This window comes from Rhinatrema bivittatum, chromosome 4 (assembly GCF_901001135.1).
Source record: "Rhinatrema bivittatum chromosome 4, aRhiBiv1.1, whole genome shotgun sequence".
In the NCBI taxonomy this organism is placed as follows: Eukaryota; Metazoa; Chordata; class Amphibia; order Gymnophiona; family Rhinatrematidae; genus Rhinatrema; species Rhinatrema bivittatum.
This window is the reverse complement of record NC_042618.1, coordinates 229,675,043-229,694,603: the sequence shown is the minus strand read 5'-3', so window position 1 is coordinate 229,694,603 and position 19,561 is coordinate 229,675,043. Positions and strand designations below refer to the sequence as shown.

The window sequence follows — 19,561 nt, the reverse complement described above, 5'->3', positions numbered from 1 at the left end:
TAGATATGTTCTTTTTTTTGGCTGAGCTCAGTGTTTCTGCTGGCTGAGAAACATGAATGGTTAGCTGTTGCTAATAATGTTTAAGTATAATCAGTTTTGTCCACAGTTTGGCTTTTCCAGATAATACTGGCGGGCTGATGTTGGGTTGGGACTATATCGCCGTGATGTCAGCTTTTGCTCTGTCTCCATCTGCTGCTTATATCCAATGCACTATTCCTTAGTCCTACACCTAATGTATCCCACTTCTCATCTATTTATGTCATATCTTTATGTATCCATTATTTACCGTTTGTACTCAATGCCATGTTACGTTATGTAATTTGCCTTGGTCTACCCTTAAGGAAAAGGAAAAAATATCAAATACTAATAAATATTTTTCACCCAGTTTGTGTCTATAGGAAAGATGTTTAGTCCATCTGACCCTATGATTTGGATTGGATTTTCCTTCTGCAGAGATAATGAGGACCACTCATTTTAAAGTGACACATTGGACATCCTTCCTGCACCCCTATTTTAGAAAAACAAGGCACTCATGCTGCAAAATAAGCTAAGTATAATCCAGAAAAACAGATGAATGGAGAGAGAGCAACAAAGCTGCCTTCCGATATTCAAAATTCCATTTACCAAATATAGCACAAAAAATGAAATATCTAACACCAAAACACCAAATTTCTTAAAGCTTGATGCCACAAGATGTTAAACATATCAACTGTTTAACAAAAATACCTTTCAGAAAAGTTTAAAAAGGACTACAGATATGCGGAGGCCAGCCTGAAAGAATGCTAGCTGTGTACCTGTCCCTTTGTACGTCGAATGATATACTAGTTGTGGTTTAGCATTTTGCTGTTTCTGGGGTAGACAATGCATGTACATAGACCATGAGAAGGGCAGAGAGAAACATGTCAGGGAATGCATCCTGAAGCTGCAGATGCATAGCTGGGATTCTGCCTGGCTCCCCTACTTATAGGGAGGTAACCCAGAAATGTTCTGTTAGAAAGTTGCCTACCCAATATGCGGGAAAACTTACATACATGCGTCATTTTTGCACTAAGTTTACCTGGGGTTGAGTGGAAGTGTTCCTGTTCTGGGATTCGTGGGGCAGGGGGAAGGAGTGCAGCAAGAGTCTGCATTTATGTGCATACTTTTGAAAATGCATATGTATGTGTGTGTTAAATTTGCTGGGAAATTCCTGTGCACAATTTAACAGGTGCAATTGTGTATGAGTAGTTTCAATGGAAGAATTTTCAAAAGGGAAAGTACATGCGTGTACTTTTCCTTTCAAATCTACGTAACTTGTGCTTGTATTGAAAGTCTAATGCAGGTTGTTACAAAATTATTTCCATAATGTAATCTGTTTTTTTTTTTAAACCCTTGATGGAAAGCAGTTAAGAACAATAACATAAGATTTGCCATACTGGATCAGACCAAAGATTCATCAAGCACAGTATCCTCTTTCTAACAGTGGCCAATCCAGGTCACAAGAACCTGGCAAGATCTCAAAGGGTCAACAGATTCCAAGCTACTTATCCCAGGGATAAGCAATGGAATACCACAAGTCTACTTGGTTTATGGTCTTTCTAGGAACCAGTTTAAACCTTTTTTTTTAACCCAGCTACACTAACAGCTTTCACCACATCCTCCAGCAATGCTGTCTAGAGTTTGTGTGTTGAATTAAAAAATATTGTCTCTTGTTTTAAATGTCACCTAGTAGTTTCATTGAATGTCCCCTAGCCTTTGTACTTTTTGAAAAGAACAAACAACTGATGCATGTTTATCCATGCCACTCTACTCATTTTATAGACCTCTATCGTACCTCCCCTCAGCTGTCTTCTCTCCAAGTTGAAGAGCCCTAACCTTTTAACCTTTCCTCACAGGGAATTGTTCCATCCCCTTTATCATTTTGGTTGCCCTTCTCTGTACCTTTTCTAATTCCGCTATATCTTTGATATGCGGTGACCAAAACTGCACACTATACTCAACATGGGGGTAGCACCATGGAGCAATACAGAGACATTGATATTTTCTGTTTTATTCCCAGTCTTCCTAATAATTCTGAACATTCTATTTGCTTTCTTGGCCGCCGCCACCACCCACAGATTGTTATTGACTTATAGGATTGACTTGCAAAGCATATGCTTTAAAGAAATTCATGTAAACACTGTAAGTGTTCTTCCATTTATTGATTGGGGTTTTAATAACTACATTGCAGCTTTGCTGCTCCATTCCTTTCTCCATAGTCTTACATTTCTGGGAGCAGGCAGTTGTCCTGGTCAATAACGACATCAATTTCTTTCCTGGTAGCAGACTTGTAGCTGGGGATACTTTTCTGTACTGCCACCTGGATCAAAGTGCAGAGCAAGTGTAAGAAGTAATTATTTCATGGTTACACCCAAAACCCAGCAGTAGTCACCATTCCCACCACAAGTCAGAATGCCTCTTCTGGGGCATAAAAAACAGCGCCCAAGCCAACCACTGTTTGCAGGCCACACAGCTGTCGTCATTGGTAACCTTGCACACTGCACTATCTGCTTATTAGGGGTTTAATATAAAACATGATGCCTTTCACTGCCCCCTTTAGGATGGATGCAATTCCTTTCCAGGCAGTCAAGCAGAGTGTTACCTTAACCATGGGGAGGTCTTGTTTACGGCAGCGAATCACCACTTTGTTCTCTAGCAACTGGAAAAACCCCTGTACAAGAAAACATGAAATTAGGGTTTACAGGAGAAGTACTTCAATCTTCCACACTTCACCTGATAAATGCAATGGTAGAAGACTGCCTAGAGGCAACAAACTTGGCACAAAGGTATTAGCCATACATGATATGTAAAAATATTTATGTTCACATCACAAACACTTATCTTTATCCTTCTTTACATTTTGCTCCCTTTTCAAAAACAACTAAAGAATTTGGGATTAATTTTTTATGAGAATCTATGGTTGCCCATGTGACCAAGCTATGTAAGGGTCTTTATTTAATTTTAAGAGCTCTTTGGAAGATTCACCTGTTTTTATCTAGGGCAGAGTTGTAATCAGTTGTGCAGCCACTGATTACCCTTAGAATTAATTATTGCAACAGTATTTTGTTAGGTTTACCTAAAGACTTGGTCCCGAATACAGCAACTTGGGTGATTAGTGGGAGGAGGAATTTTTCACACATCTCCCCAGTTTGGAGGGACTTGCATTGGTTAAGGTATTGGTTTTAATTTTTTGAACATTACATAACCTTGTTCCTGATTATCTAAGCTCTCACATACTAAGATATGTGCCAAACTATAGTATACATTCAGGACCTGACAGCTTACTTGAAATTCCCCCAGTCAAGTTGGCCCGCTTACTAGGACTAAGGGGACCAACTCTGTGGCATGCACTCTGCAGGGAAATATGGTTTGAGACTATGCTCAGTCAATTTAAGCAAAAACTGAAAACATTGTTGTTTTTGCAAGCTTGTCCAACTTAGTTTTTATTTTACTTATTTATTTAGAAAATTTATATACCACATATCAAATTTCTAGGCAGTTTACAGAAAACACAAACATCAAATTAATACAGACATAATAAAGACAAAGCAGTATTAAAACAATTAACGATATAATATACAAACAATAAAAATAAAAATCTACCTGGAAATCGTGCCTAAAAAATTAACATGCTCTCTTAAAGATTATGCACTATCAAAAGCTCGAGTAAACAAATGAGCTTTCAACAATTTTCTAAATTTTAGCACAGAAATCTCCTCCTTTAAATTAAACTGGAGAGCATTCCAAACGAGAGGACCCTGGACATAAGATAACCTCTGACTTGATTCATCTATACGAATAATTTTTTGGGGAGGATACAGACACTTCTAGGTTGGATAGGGTCTTCCACCACGAGAGGGATTGCCCGTAGTGGGGTAGTGACCCTGAGGCAAGCTCAAAGGTCCTGGGTGGCCTGACACCACTGAGCACGCAATGTCCACTACGCTCTGTACATGTGCAGTTGAGCAAACGGCGTGACATGCATCGTTGCTGCCGTGCCCCAAGAGATGCAAGATCCGGTGCGCAGAGGCTTGGTAGCTGCTAGAGATTGATTATGCCAGGGACGTCAGGGTCAACACTTGGTCCCGGGGCAAAAAAGCCCTCCCTGGAACGTATTAAACCTGGCCCCAATGAAGTCCAGCTACAGGGATGGAACCAGCTGGGCCTTCGGGTAGTTGATTAAAAACCCCAAGGCCTCCAAAATCCAGATGGTGGAGTGGAGGGAATGCAATGCTCCTTGCCTGGTGTCACTTTTGAAGAGCCAATTGTCTAGGTATCGGAAGACATGCACCTGATGCCTCCTGAGATAAGCACCCATTACTGCTGGGCATTTCATGAAGACGCGGGGTGCAGATGAGAGGCCAAAAAGCAGCACCCGATACTGATGGTGCTCCCCCCTACCAGAAAACGGAGGTACTTCCGATGGCAGGGAGAGATCACACTATGAGCATAAACTTCTTTGAGATCGAGGGAGCAAAGCCAGTCCCTGAGGAGAGGAATTGGGCACCCAACATGACCATTCTGAATTTTTTGCTTATGAGAAACCTGCTCAACACCCTTAGATCCAAGATAGGGCAAAGACCTCCGGTTTTCTTGGGAATCAGGAAATACCTGAGTAAAACCCCTCGCACTGCTGATTTTGCGGAATAGGCTCGACTCGAGCCATTAAGAGGGCAGAGAGCTCTAGTAGAAGTATTTGCTGGTTCGCCACAGACCTCCCTAAGGAACACGGAGGACATTCTGGAAGTTCAATCTGTACCCCTGCCAAACAATGGACGCTCCCCCCCCCCCAGAAGGTTGTTCCTCAGCGGTACAGATTGCTGGCTTAAACTCCCTCTGCCAGTCAAAAGCCTGTGGCGGGGCTCTGCTGTGGGGCTGTGTTTGGTCAAGGGGTGCGTGGCTGCCTCACTCTGGACCTAGCAGCCAGCAGATAATACTTTTTGCGGCCTGTAAAATGGGCATCTTGAGGATTGCTGTGATGGCATTTTACCAGAGGACCGAGGGTCCGAGGTGCTGGCCGACAGCTGCTGGAGGGTTTCATGGTAGTACTTCAGCTGCGCTACTGCTTCTTTGATCTTATCTCCAAAGACATTCTCCCCCTTACAGGAAAGGTCCGCAAGATGGTCTTGTATTTCAGGCCGAAGGTCCGAGGCCCAAACCCAGGCCATGCGTCAAGCTCCAATGCCTGCCACTGCCACTCTCACCGCTGTTTCAAACACATCATAAGTCGAGCAGACTTCATGTTTGTCACACTCCAGGCCTTGTTGGATCACCTTCAGGAAATCTTCCTGAAGCTGCTGCAGAAGGCGCGCCACCAGGTCCTGAACTTGATTCCAGAGGTTTCTGGAGTATTGGCTCATATAGCGCTGATAACATGCAATCCGGGCTGCCAAAATGGACCCCTGGAAGACTCTCCTCCTCAGAGTGTCCAGGGCCCTGTGCTCACGACCTGGAGGGGCCAAAGCATGAGTCCGCAATCTCTTTGCTTTCTTTAAGGTGGATTCCACCACTATTGACTGGTGTGGAAGCTGGTGGCGTTCAAATCCTGTGGTGGGTTGCACCAGATAGACAGCATCCGTCTTCCGGTTTACTGGTGGGATGGAAATGGTGTGCTCCTATAGCCAGACAACAAAATCTTTAAAGATGTTGTGTACTAGGTACTGCGACCACCTCCTTTGGAGCGTCCACAAATTGCAGGACTTCCAGCATCTTATGCCTGGAATCCTGCTCAGTCAGGAGCTGAAATGGCACAGATTCTGCCATAGCCCTTACGAACCCGGAAAAAGTTAAGTCTTCCAGTGGAGACTTACGCCTCTCCTCAGGAGGAGAGGGGCTCAGAGGACAAGTCCTCAGGATCCTCCATCGAAGACTAGGATGCTTCATTCTCCCAAGGGTCATAGGGGGCATCCTCCTCACTCTGCATGCCCAAGGACACATGGGGTGGAGCCCCCAGTGAACCTTTATTGCAAGATGTCAATGGTCTTGGTGGCACTGAAGGCACTGATGGAACTGCAGATTATACTGGTACTGAAGGCCCTGTGGGCACCGGGAGCACCAAGGGAACTGGCGGCTCAGACGGCATTGATCTCAAAGGACCTGGGAAGGCTAACACTGGTCGGGGTGCCATCAACCCAGACGGCCTCGACTGAGGAATCACTTACCGGGATGGCCACCGGTGGAGGCCGCATCGATGCCCCTTGAGTCAACAAGGGGGCCTGGGGCATAGGAGCAGGCTCTGTCAGCAATACACCAAGCAGCAGTTCTAGCCGCTCTAACAAAGGCGCAAGCACCGATGGAGTGGGCTCCAGTGGCAGTGGTGGTCCCGGTGGCTCCATGCCCTACAGGGTCCGGCTGACCGCCAGACACACATGTTTCTCTAACATCTCCTTGAATGCTAAAGAGGACAGGACAGCTTGAGGAGGCGGCAGCGGCAATGAAATTAGAACCTCCCCGGAACCTCGAGGGGGGATCGGTACCTTCCACTGGGATCAGTGGCGATCGCTGTGGTCCTTCAGGTTCTATGGAAGGCAAGGCTTCCTCGGCCCAGAAGTGCTTCAGGGGCAGCACGGTCAGTGCCGGTGGCCTGACATATGCGACGACGAGGATCGATGGCAATATTTTGCCTCGATGCTCGGCCTGGTCTTCCCCCAGAGCAGAGGGAGATAGAGAGGATCCAGACCTAGAATGAAAAGAAACTGAGTGTGGATGGTCCCTTGTACCCAGTTCCAGCCGAGTATCTAGCAATGGAGGAGAGACCAAAGGGGTCGGGGTTGCTAGGACCTCCCGACCCTTTGGTGTCAATGCCGAAGTCGAGAGTTCCGACTTCTGGTTGCCAAACAATTTTTCCATTTTATCGAGGCGAGCGCAACTGCTCTTAGGGATCATTTGGGTACAAATATCACAATGCCATCATGCAATGCCCACAGGCACAAAATGCAGACTTCAGGCGGGTTTGTGATGGACACAGTCCTGGGGCACTGGTGGTAACAGCGGAATCTGGATGTCACCATGGGGAAAAAGGACGCGGCACGTGGTTGAAGTCTGGCAGCTACCAGAGAGCATCACCATTGGGAATTGATCGCGAACAACAAATGACTTACCGCAGCGCCCGATAACTGATCCCAAAGCACAGAGGGACCCGACGAGACTCAGGAAGAGAAGAAAACAGTTTTCCACAGGAAAAAAAAAAAGAGCGCGAACTCCATCATGAGGCTTCAGCATCACGGAAGAAGAGAGCTGCAGAGGGACCCTGCGTCGATGGTGGCATGCTAGGCATGCTCAGTGGGTCTGTCAAAGTTCTAAAAACTGAAAAGTTTTCCGTGCCTGGCTCCATCTGATGTCACCCATGTGCGAGGACTATCATCCTGCTGGTCCTAGGAGAATGCTAGTATATTTATAGTTTTATATTGACTATTAAAATTTTTTTTAAAAAGTGTTTCATTTTTAATGTTTACAGGTTTCAAATCCCTGTTGCAAGTATAATTTACCAAAACATGTTACATTTTTGTTGCCACCACTGCTCTCTGCTGGTTCTTTATCTTGTGGTCGGCTTTTCCTTTCCTTTGAGCTGCTGATTTTAGAACCAATAACACAGGGTTCCAGAAGGAGCCCTGGGGCCTGGCTCCCAGCTTCAGGACTGTTGGGGCAATTACCAGACTAGGAATTGGGGGGGGGGGGGGGGGGGGGAATGGCTCGTGGCACCAGGATACTAACACTGGTTCCAAATGAGGTGGGGGGGGGGGGGGGGAGGTAGGAGAAAGGAAGAGATACCAGGCTAAAATAAAATCAGTCACCTGAAGGATAAGCCCATCCAGCAGGGCCTGGTACTTGACAGCATCCTTTGTTACTTTACAAAGCCTCTGTTTGGCTTCATTCAACAAGTCCTACGAAATAAATACATAAATATGGTCAGCATAAAAAATTTAAAGTGAACAAACCCTAAAAGGAGCTACTATTTTAAGAACTCAACATTTTTTTGTACTAGCAATAGGGTAAAAAAAAAAAAAAAAGACAACCATCATTGAAAGAATTGAGTTGCCAGTCCCAGAATAATATAATCTTGCTTCTTGCTCTTCCTAACTGAATTCAGAACCAAGGATCCCTCAACAACCTCCCCTATATATTAAACAGAAAACCAGGTCACTCCTTCAGAGCAACTGTGCCATGGAATAAATAGAAAATTACAATTTCCTCCTATTTCTTCTTCTGTCCTGCGTTGCCTTTAACTTGGTGCTCATGGTGGCAAAAGTGAGAAAGAGCTGTAGCAAGACTCTCCTCTACCCCTACTCAAATTCAAAGGAAAAATACTCTGCTTTCTTGGGAAGTTCTAGTGCAAACATACCAATGAGATATTTAATAAAACATATATAACATTAAAAAAAAAAAATGTGCAAAGATGTAGGATTACTCAGTCCCCTCATAAGAAATTCTCAATGTCTAGGACACTGTTTTGCAAGCTCAGACATTCCTAGTTAGACAGTTAGTTCCTCTTTCCACAGGATATTGTGCAAAAGAAGGGTTTAAAAAAAAAAAAAAAAAAAAAAAGCTACTTTCCAGCTCCCCTTGGTACCACATATCTGCCATAAAATGACAGGGGCTAATGAAGATTCCTGCACAGAAGCCTGTTTAGGAAAGGGCCTTCAGTGTGGGCTATTCATTCTGTATCCATACATGATCAACCCCCAAAGAAAAAAAAAAAGTTAGAGCATTAAATTGCATGTTTACTTATTTTAGCACCAAGAAAAAGGATTTCTGAAGCAAATAAAAAGGTATCAAAATCCTTTTGCAAAAGTGATGCAACTGATATTAATCTATTATTTCTAATTTTAAATTCCCCGTATCTCCCCATTTCCATTTGATGGTTACACTACATAAACAAAGTCTGCAGCTGGCCTAAAAAACTGTTCCTATATTTCTTGGAGGCAGAACCCCTCAGTTGCCCTCTTCTGCCAACAGCAACACTTTCATAGCACCTTTCAGCTCTTCCTAGTGATGTCCCTTTCTCTTGTGATCTCAGCACATCACCTCCACACTGCAGCACAAATCAACAGCCCAACCACAGCACTGATCAGCAATTTTCATATGGGCTCCTTGTGGACTGCATTCTGGAAGGGACTGGCTCAGGGACTCAGACTGCAACACTCTGCGGGGGCAGAAGCCTCGAAGTCTCCTGCAGAAAGGGACAGAGGCACTGTTGAGGTGATGTGCTTGAGCCAAGGGAGGGAGAGAACACAGCTGCCCCTACTGGGGCAATCTGTCAGCTGAATGAATGATAAGAAGGGTTGGTGGAAGCATGAAGGAAAGAAACCTGGGAGAGAGAGGGGAAAATACAGAGAATAAAGCCTCCTGCAATTGTGGAATTTATCTTACAGCTAGGTTAAAATAATAGGTCACTGAATGAGTGTCCAGAAAAAGACCTGGCCGGAGGTTGGCAATTGAAAGTTAAAGAGTGTGGATAACTGTGCAGAAATGATTTACCAGATTCCTTTTTGCTGCCCTGTTTTCTTTTCTTGGTCTCCCATTGTTCTTATAACTTTGGGAGGAATTTCTTCATAACATTAATTGTTAATTTCTTTATTATAAAGATGGCTTGTATCTTTAAGAGTTAATAATGTTATGTATTGAATATCTTTAATATGATTATTGTATATGAAGCCCAAGTATTTCTGAATAGTAAATACTATTGTAAATTATGGTAAATTCAATAAAAATAAAATAAAAATAAATAGGTCACTGCTTTTTATCCATTTGCAGATAACACATAAAAAAAAAAGGAACATGCTTAAAAACACATTTTATTTTCAAAGGTAGCATGAACTTGACCAAAAAATGTTTAGATATTCCTCTGACTCAGTTTTTAAGCATCACTATTACCATGACTGTTCTGATATTACATCTCTTCAATAATCTTTGCTATCTTTGCTTCAATAAGCTTTGCTATCACTATAGAACAGTGATAGCAAAGCTGCAGCACTCATGACCAATTCTTAACTATAACTGAATCCCCATTGAACACAGGCACTGGTAATGCTAGGCATTTTGTATTTTAAGGCACCTACAGTGAAAAAGATTTACCATCCACACTAGGCGGTCATATCTTCAAATAAAGGCCTTCCCACCCCCAAAATACAGAGGAAGCACGAGCCCGTTTGTTTAAAACAAAAATTATCTCCCCATCATACTTTTACTGCTATCAGTTGGTGTGCCTTGAGCTTCTTCCACAGCTTTCAGTACCTCTGACTCCCACATCTACATCTCTACACCACAAATCCAATTTCAAATTTCAGCATGCTTGACACTGCTGCCTGGATGCCTCATCTCCACCTGAAATTTAGCATGACCAAGATGGAATTTCTTATCTTTCTCTCAAAACCCCCTTCCCCCTATCCTCTCTCTGTGTATGGTGCTCTCGGCCTATAACTATTGCATCATCTTTGATGCCTCTCTCTGCTTCTCTACACACATCCAAAACACTGCTAAAGCATGTTAGCTGTTCCTCCACAACATTGCTAAAATCTTCCCCTCTCTTTCTGAACATGTTACCAAAACGTTTATCCACTCTCGTCTCTCACTTAGACTACTGCAACTTGCTCTTTGCTGGCCTCTTGCTGAACCATCTTTCTCTGCTGCAATCTATTCAAAATTCATCTGCACAGCTTTTTTTTTTCCTTCCACATCGCCAGAGCCGGTGCGTCCCAACAGGAGAAATAGGCGGTCGCCTAGGGTGCCAGCCATTAAAGAGCGGCAAAGAGCAGCCATGTGGGGCCTCAAGTGGAGCCCATCCCACTCACAGCCAAGAGAAGCAGAGTTGTGGTGGGCCACGAGTAGCACCTCTGTTTGTATGTGTATGTGAGAGAGGGATTGTGTGTATGAGACAGCAATGGTGTTAATGAGAGATGGAGGGAGTCTGTGTAAGGGTGCGTATGTGAATGAGACAAGGAATCTAAGCGTGTGTAAGAGGGGGCCTGTCTGTCTGAGTGAATGAGGCTGGAACTGGAGCTTTGTCCAGGGGGCACAAGGCAGAAAGCTTGCCTAGGGCACCTAATACCCTTGTACTGGCCCTGAGCATTGCTATACCTATGTAACCACTCTTCTCAAATCTCTATACTGGTTCACAATCTGCTTCTGCATACTGGCTTATAAATGTATTTATTTTATTTATTTATTTGTATGCTTTTATATACCGAAGTTTAGCGAAAGGCCTTCACTCCGGTTTACAGGTATAACAGTTTACATTCATAACTGTGGGAGGTGGAGCAGGCCTTCACCTCGAAGAACAATTAAGAGAACATAGGTTTATAAATGCATTCACTCTGCAGCTCTGGATTACCTATCTTCTCTTCTCTCTCCCTATACCCTTCCTCGTGAACTCTATTCACTGGGCAAGTTGCCCTTTTCTGTGCTCTTCTCCTCCACCACAAACTCCTGACTGACTCCACACTTTCCATCTTGCTGTGCCATTTGCCGGGAATAAGACTTCCTGAGCCTGTGTTTCATGCTCCGCCAGCCTGCTGTACCAAATCCAGTTTTAAAAGTCACCTTTTTGAAACTGCTTTTAAATCCTAAGTACGTCTTTATAATACACTTGCTTCTCTGCAATTCACTTCTTATATTTTTGTCTTGACTAGACATGCTCCGTGAAGCAGAGACTGTTTCTTATGTATGTCTGTACAGCACTGGGTATGTCTAGTAGTGCTTTAAAAAACTGTATTTATTAGAACTATCTCCAATAAGGGCCTTCCCACCCCAAATAGCACTGGATGCACAGGTCCATTTGTTTAAACCAAAACTGTAAACCTCAGTTAAATGCTATTTGTTTTCAATTCTAGTAAAAGGGAAAGCGTGGTAAAAACATTTGTCACCAATGCAGTAGCAGAGGTTTGAAGCACAATCATCCAGTGCTGCTTAGATACTGGCCTGAACTGGTCATTCTAGTAAGAGGACTGCAAAAGGAGAACTGGTTAATGATTGGCATCATCATATTGCTTTGCATATTTTCAGTAACAAGTGCCACCAAGTTCTTACTCTTCTCCTGGTTGTTCAAAGTGGATATCCTTCAAACAATTCCAAGTTTAAAACGCATTTTCTCTGCACAAGCTCAGTCACCGTTCCCTAGTTTTGGTCCTACTTTCCCGGTTCTCAGTATTCTATATCTAGCTAAATGTTTGTCACTCGTAAATCAAGAGGTGCTCTATACTCACCGCAATCAGGTCATCTCGTGCTTTAAGGACCTTCAATCTGGCCTGATTCATTAGGTTTGACATCTGACTGAAATTACATGGAGAAACAGAAGGAGAATGATGTTCAGCTGCTTACTTCCTGGCTTATAAAATTGCACAGTGGGTACACATCTATCCATTCAAATATTTAACTCTCCCTGCCAGAATACTTGGTCCATTTTCCATCACACCCTCATCAAGGAGCCAGCAGCAATAACCATCGGCATTTCCCTTCCACCAGCCCCTGTAAGCAGAAGACCTAGGAATAAACTCCTGTGGCTAAGGGCAAGATAGAACACCCTTAATTAATGCTTAATGGGATTATTAGGTAAGAAAGAAGGTGCCCCTATGGGAATGTAACTTAAACCGCACAGGCTGACAAGGCATCATTCCAGTCCCAAGTATGGCCTCCAGGAGTCAAGAACACCAACAACTATTCCACTGCAAGCAGATTATTTTGTTTGCCAGGGCTAAGGAATAGAAGCTCTCCTCAAATGGAATCATGAGTGACACCACTCTCTGCCTGAACAAGCCCCAGGAAAAGGTTGGAGAAGATGCCATTCCTCCATTATGTTTGAAAATTGATGAGTCACATCATTAGAAAGTTACTTTGCATAGGTATTTTTGGGTTCCCAAGTTGTCCTTTGGTACTGGGCACTATGAGAGAACCAGCTGTCAGATCCCCTATATTTTTTACTTACATTTTTTTCTGCTGTTCAATCTGTTTCTCTTTCTTTTCATAGTACTCCATAATCTTCAGTCTCTGGGTCTGCACAAGGCGACCCTTCTCAATGTTAAACTCTTCTTCTGCCTATGGAGAAATCAGTTTGCACAAGATGACCGGATGTTCCTGATGAACTTAAAGTAAAGTCTTCAGCATTGGCTTTTGAAGGAACACATATGTAACATGTTTTGAATAAGCTACTTACTAACTTCATTTGTTAAATGTAAACAGATTTACATTTGCTGATTCTATTCCTTTCATGATTTTATAGACCTCTATCATATCCCCTCTCAGCCGTCTTTTCTCCATCCCCAATCACTTTAGCCTTTCCTCACAGGGGAGCCATTCCATCCCCTTTATCACTTGGGTCACCTTTCTCTGTACATTTTCAAATGCAACTATATCTCTTTTTTTTTTTTTTTTTTTTTAAGATAGAGCACCAGGACTGCACACAGTACTCCAGATGCAGCCTCACCCTGAAGCGATGCAGAGGCATTATGATATTCTCCATTTTATGTTCAAATTTTGATTTTCAAAAACATATACCATCTAAAAAAAAGAAATATTTATTTATTTATAACTTTTTTAATACCGAAGTTCAGGTAACAGAATTACTTATCACTCCGGTTTACATTATAACAAGTAGAAAACAATGACAACATATGTCTTACAATGAACAAGGGAGTGAACAACTTGGATAATATAACATAACATAACTAGGAACAATATAGTCAATATGATTGGGGCCATTGGTTGACACTTCCCAGTGTCCCACTCCTATGACTGAATAATGTTTCTCTTCAAATAAACCCCAAACTCATCCCCCCCACAGTCATATATTACAGGAAGTTCTGACTTTATCGTATCCTCCATCACTAAAGCCTTACATTAAAAGGAGGACATCTTTCCATTAGTCATTTAGAACTTGACTGCACGCTCTATGTGGTAGGGATTGTAAATAACAGTCCTATACAGGTAGACATTTTATGTGAATCAGTTTTTTCCATATTCTTCTCATATATGCACATTGTCGGTGGGTCCTCCTGTAACCAACCCTGAAGTACGACCCTTTTTGCCAACGTAAGAGCTTTGCATATCCAAAGTCTCAAACAGGAGTACTGTCATCTGGAATGGGAGCAATATATTCGCAATCCAATGATTGTAGCTTATAAAAGACTTCCAAAGCTTACTAATAACAAGACACTCCCAAACCTGATGACCCAGGGTTCTAGGATACAGTTTGCATTTAACATTTATCTGACAAAGCAAGATTCATGACAAAGGTTAACTTTTGAGAACATTAGTATCTCATTAGAAATTTATATTGCATTTCCTGCAATACAACATTACAAATAATAGATCTTATTCTTTTAAAAGATTGGGCATATTGAACCTCTGTTAGATCTATTTCAAGTGCTATCTTCCAGCATCTTTTCATACCCTTCACATGGTTTCCTTCCCAACAAAGTATGGCAGTCTGGGTCTTCCACATAAAACAGATCCATTAAAAACTTTCTGCTTTCATGAGCCTAATCCTGTACTTTAAGAGACTGTATATAATGTTGTATTCACAAGTAAGCGAATAGGTGTTTATGGTCCAATTCAAATTCATTTATCTTTTAAAAAGACCTTGTTTCCCTCACCATTAAAAAATTGCACTATCACTTTCTGTATTTTATTTTCTATTCCTTTCCTAAGAATTCCTAACACAGTTTGATTTTTTTGACCGCTGCTGCACACTGAACTGAGGATTTCAAAGTATTGTCCACTCTGACACCCAGATCTTTTTTCTTGGTGGTAACTCCTAATATGGAACCTAACAACGTGTAACTACAGTGTTGTTTACTTTTCCCCCATGTGCAATACTTTGCACTTGTACACATTACATTTAATCTGCTATTGGATGCCCAGTCTTCCAGTTTTGTAATCTCCTCCTGCAATTTTTCACAATTTGCTGTGATTTAATAACTCAGAATAATTTTGAGTTATCTGCAAATTTGATCATCCCACTCATTCCGCTTTCCAGATCATTTATAAATATATTAAAAAGCACCAGTCCCGGTACAGATCCCTGCAGCCCTGTTTACTCTTCTCCGCTAAGAAAACCAAAGTTAGCATTTGTTTTATTGTAAAGATTTTATATTCCGCCTATAGCAATCCCCATTGTTCTAGGGTGATTACAATGATCAAACATTGATCAAAGATCTTGACAATGCAAAACAAAACAACATACAATAAATAACACAACTAGGAGGGCAACTCAGTCATGTGTAGTCTTGAAAACTCATCTAATGGATGTTGCATATGAAATACTTTGCACAGCCTGCAACTTCAGTTGGAGTTCAGTTTAAAAGTGAGTGATGAGTTAGTCTTCAATTGCTATGTCACCCAGAAACTGTGACTTCCACTCAAAGAGCTTTAGATGACTAAGGGCCTGATTTACTAAGATTTTTCTCCTATTCCATGTCCATGGAGGAAAAAACCCATAGTAACTCAAGCCCTAAGATTGAATGCATTGAGAATGAGGGACATTGGGGTTGGGAGATAAGAAGTGAACACAAGGCTTTCACAGTAGAACTGAACAATAAATAGCCTGTTTTATGGACAAAGAATCATTTTCGAGGTCATAAATGTTTGCTACCCTCCACATTGAGAATTATACTGTAAAAACTCTTGGAATGGAAATTTGCAGAAATGTTTTGAATATAGTTATGTGAGCTGTTGATAGTTTTATTAAGAGCATCTGGAAAGATTCAGAATACTTCCTACTCTGGGATCATGCCATTAATTTGCACATCTTTATGTTGCATATGATTACTGTAACTAGTCAATTCTCTTTCCCATAATGGGATAAGATGGAAGTGTTAAGATAATCTGAATCAGGATTGCTTTAAGCTATTGGTGAGCTGGTGGATATAGTGTATTTGGATTTTCAGAAGGTGTTTGACAGAGTGCCCCATGTGAGACTCCTGAGAAAATTAAAAAAGCACAGGATAGGAGGCAATGACCTATTGTGGATTGCAAACTGGTTAAAGATAGGAAACACAGTAGGACTAAATGGACAGTTAGTTCTTATGCTGATTCAATGAAAAGGTCTCATGATCTATAAAGAATCCACCTCTCTCTCAGGGACTCATATGGCTAATAGAACTTTGCACTATACTATTGACAGAATATTTGAGAAAGACAAGGGAGGAAGCGAAAACCAATGTAACCCTTAGTGGGATTTTTAATCCCAAGGGCTCACCAACAAATATTTCTTTAGGGCTACTCCGGCTAGCAAATTTACTCAAATGCCTAGACTCTTTATTCCTGGAGGGGGATTCTATTAATGGGTGTAAGCTCTCACTTGTGGCCTGAACCATGGGGTCTTGCTACACAGTGTGTTTAAATAATGTAGATGCATCCGATGAAGTAAGAGGCAGTGATAAATCAGACAGGACCAGGGTCTGGGTGTTAAAAGAAAAAGTTTACTGATTGGTATTCATAATGCTAAAGTCCATTTGTCAATAATGCTGAATTACATCTGACTGCTGATATAAGTGTATCTCTATGTAGATAGGTGTCCTTTTATTCAAGCATCTGGGTACAGCCCCATGGTGATATTTAATGCGCAAAGCTCACCCAGTGGCTATCAAGGAATCCTATTTGAGGGGGTCCCTAATTTCACCACAAAAGTCCTACCTTAGGTCATCTTCTCCTTGGAGACCCAACCCATTCTGGTCCCATGGTTGGAGATCCTGTTGGGGTCTCCCGATCTCGTTTTCTCATCCTTAGGTGATATTTCTGGGGACTTCTCTTGGGAGAAGTCTGAGGGGGGGGGGGATGATCAGGCTACCTCAGCACTGCAATCCCAGTGGAGAGAGGGGATCCAAACCTCCCCACACTGTTCAGATCCAAAAAATTCTTCTAAAGTTAAAACTGGATATATCTTCTGCTCTCACTGTCTCTTGCAGCAGGAGACATCACTGGTGCTTGCCCACCTAGGGTTTAGAGCAGACGCAGAGGTCTTTGTTACTCTGGTGAGAGCCCTTTTGCCCCAAAAGGATATCGGGTGTAAAAAATCTGTAACTTAGTAGGAGAAGGATCCTCTGGCAGGGAGTGCATGATGAGCTGTCACTTCTAACTGAAGCTCCATTTGGGTGAAGCTGGGAGGCCTCACCAGAGTGTAAAACTTAAGCATCCTTACTGTTCAAAGGCTTCCTCAAACTGATCCCAAAATGTCCTAAAATGCCTGGGCTAAATAGTACTGAGGCAACCAACCACAGCCCTCCAGATGGGAGGAACTGAGGGGGGTGGATGGATCCTTAATAGTATGTTCTAACAGTGACAGTGACATTGGCATCTGGTGGCCAAACCGGGGGTGGGGTTGCCACACCAAGCTTATGCAGGGTTTTCTAGTGCTTTTCAAACGTGACCTTATTGAAAATGACCTATCAGATCAAGGTCATGTTCAAAGGGTAGATGCCAGGTCCATATTCCATCTTCTCTCCCGTTAAGTCCCAATTGGTGAATTTTTGTAAATGTTATTTAACTCCTGACAGACTGAACCAACGTCTAAGCAATTTTTGTGCAGTTATTGAAAAGTGCTAAAAAGTACATGTTATTTCTATGTCCAATCTTGTATGTTCTGCTTATGATTGCTATGCTTGTTAATTATTTTCATCTTCTTTTTAATCATTTTATTTAACAAAAAGGCAATACAGAACACAAGTTAACAGCAAAGGAAATACACAACAAATGTGGTCATACAACATATTTGTTCTGAATCAGGTAAACATCCGTGCTTTTTCCTATTCAGGCAGCTAAACTTTTTCTCCAATCAGTCCTCAAGACAGAGATTCTTTAAGTTTGAAATTATTTATTGTACAGGTAAATTTTTCATTATTCACAATTATTGCACCTCAAACGCAAGCCCCAAGGCAAAGATCTTTGATAACTGGAGACAGGGTAGCAGGAGGGAGAAGGAGGTCTCTTGTGTTGCAGGAGTTAGTTTATGGTAGAGGTAGGAAGCATGAGGAATAAGAGGCTGATTTAGTCTTCAGACGAAGGCAGTAAGAGAGAAGGTAAAAAACCTGATCGTTTCACAGGGTTTTACAGAGCGCTGCTGGCTCAGAAGCAAGCATGGGCAAGACTGAACTCTCGTCGAGAACTGCTAAAGAAAACGCTTCCACAAACTGGGGGCAGGGGGCAGGGTCCAATGGCAGCGAGCCTAAGAACCATGTGACACAGGGGGAGCATGAAGGGCAGTCCCTTGAGCCTACAAGGCACCTAGGAAGACTCAAGAGATTGAGGGGCATTCAAGATCTTCCGATAGTGAGAGAGAGGGGGAGGGAGCTTCTCTTAAAGGCAAAGGCTCACAGACTTTTATCATGGATTACAAAAAGTGTTTCAGTATTACGAATCCTCAGAAGGGAGGACTGCACTAAACACAGTTAAACTACAATATGTACAGATACAAACATGTACCCACTGCTGGGGACAGAACAATATTACTTCAACACACTCCATCCATACACACGACTGCAAGAATTCTTATAGTATCAATACTTCCCCATAATCTATCATATAGTAACATGTTTCTAAGCACATAGATTAACTTCTCTATAGATGCAATCTCAAAAACGTGTTTGTGCCAGTGTAATTACTATGGCACAGACTGCCAGAGAGTTACAATAGTGAACCTTGCCGCAAGGATCGCAAATCTTGCATTGATATAAATCCAAATTCATCTTAACCCGTCCTTTTTGAGGCTGATGTAATACGCTGCGCTCAGCTGAGCGCAGAGTTTTAACCACAACTGTGTGCAAAACTCCTTGCTGTGGGGGGATAATATTTGCGCACAACAACCTGCAGGTTAATGCCCTTCCATGCAATCTCATGCTAATGATGGCATTAGCTAATACCCCTCAATGCAGAGATGTGCTTAGGCTTAACTCATGTTCTTTTTACGCTGGAAATTTTACTTCTGGTCTGCAAAGGAGTAAAGTTTCCAGCACTAGTGTTCAGTTAGGGATGCAGGCTACAGAGCAGTGGCAGAAGTACGTGTGGTTGTCGAGTGCCCTCGCCCTCCTCCTCCTCCTCTCTACAATTTTTTTCTCTGCAATCCAGCTGTTATCTGGTGTTTTTCTTCAGGACCCTCCAACATTCTCTCGGCCTCTTGAGTGAAACTGAATTACTCCTCTCCTCCTAATGGGCTTCGCTCTTCCCTATTTGCTGGGTCCCCCACCCCCGATGCGGCTGCAGTGCCACAATTTACTGCTGCCTCTCACTGTTGGTGCGTCACGGTTTCCCCTCTTCCAAGCTCAATGATCTGTGCTTATTTTGTGTACATGAGTTGGTGAGAACTACCCCCCCCTCCCAAATTAAAATGTGCTCATGGCTTTTTCCATAGGATAAGTGCACATTTTAACTTCAGTTTGTGCACACATTTTTGTGTTTGCACGCATTTTTAACTCCTAATGTATTAGCATACCATTTGCTTACTGCACTGGGAGTTAAATATTTTTTTTAGCAAGCGCATTAAATTGTGTTTTATATTTCAGCACATAGTCTTAATGCATGGCTTAATTCATCAGCCTTTATATGTGGTATAGTTTTA

The 19,561-nt window shown here is 42.4% G+C and overlaps 1 protein-coding gene across 1 annotated transcript in view; it reads right to left on the bottom strand.

The window, feature by feature from the left end:
* ATP6V1E1 (ATPase H+ transporting V1 subunit E1) overlaps positions 1-19,561 on the bottom strand; it is a 36,501-nt gene that overhangs the window by 10,983 nt on the left and 5,957 nt on the right. Inside the window, exons 3-7 of the mRNA XM_029599847.1 lie at positions 12,938-13,047; positions 12,219-12,285; positions 7,812-7,901; positions 2,621-2,689; positions 2,244-2,338 (exon numbers count right to left, since the gene is read on the bottom strand). Coding sequence (XP_029455707.1) covers positions 2,244-2,338; positions 2,621-2,689; positions 7,812-7,901; positions 12,219-12,285; positions 12,938-13,047 — 431 coding nt within the window. The remainder of the gene's footprint in view (positions 1-2,243; positions 2,339-2,620; positions 2,690-7,811; positions 7,902-12,218; positions 12,286-12,937; positions 13,048-19,561) is intronic.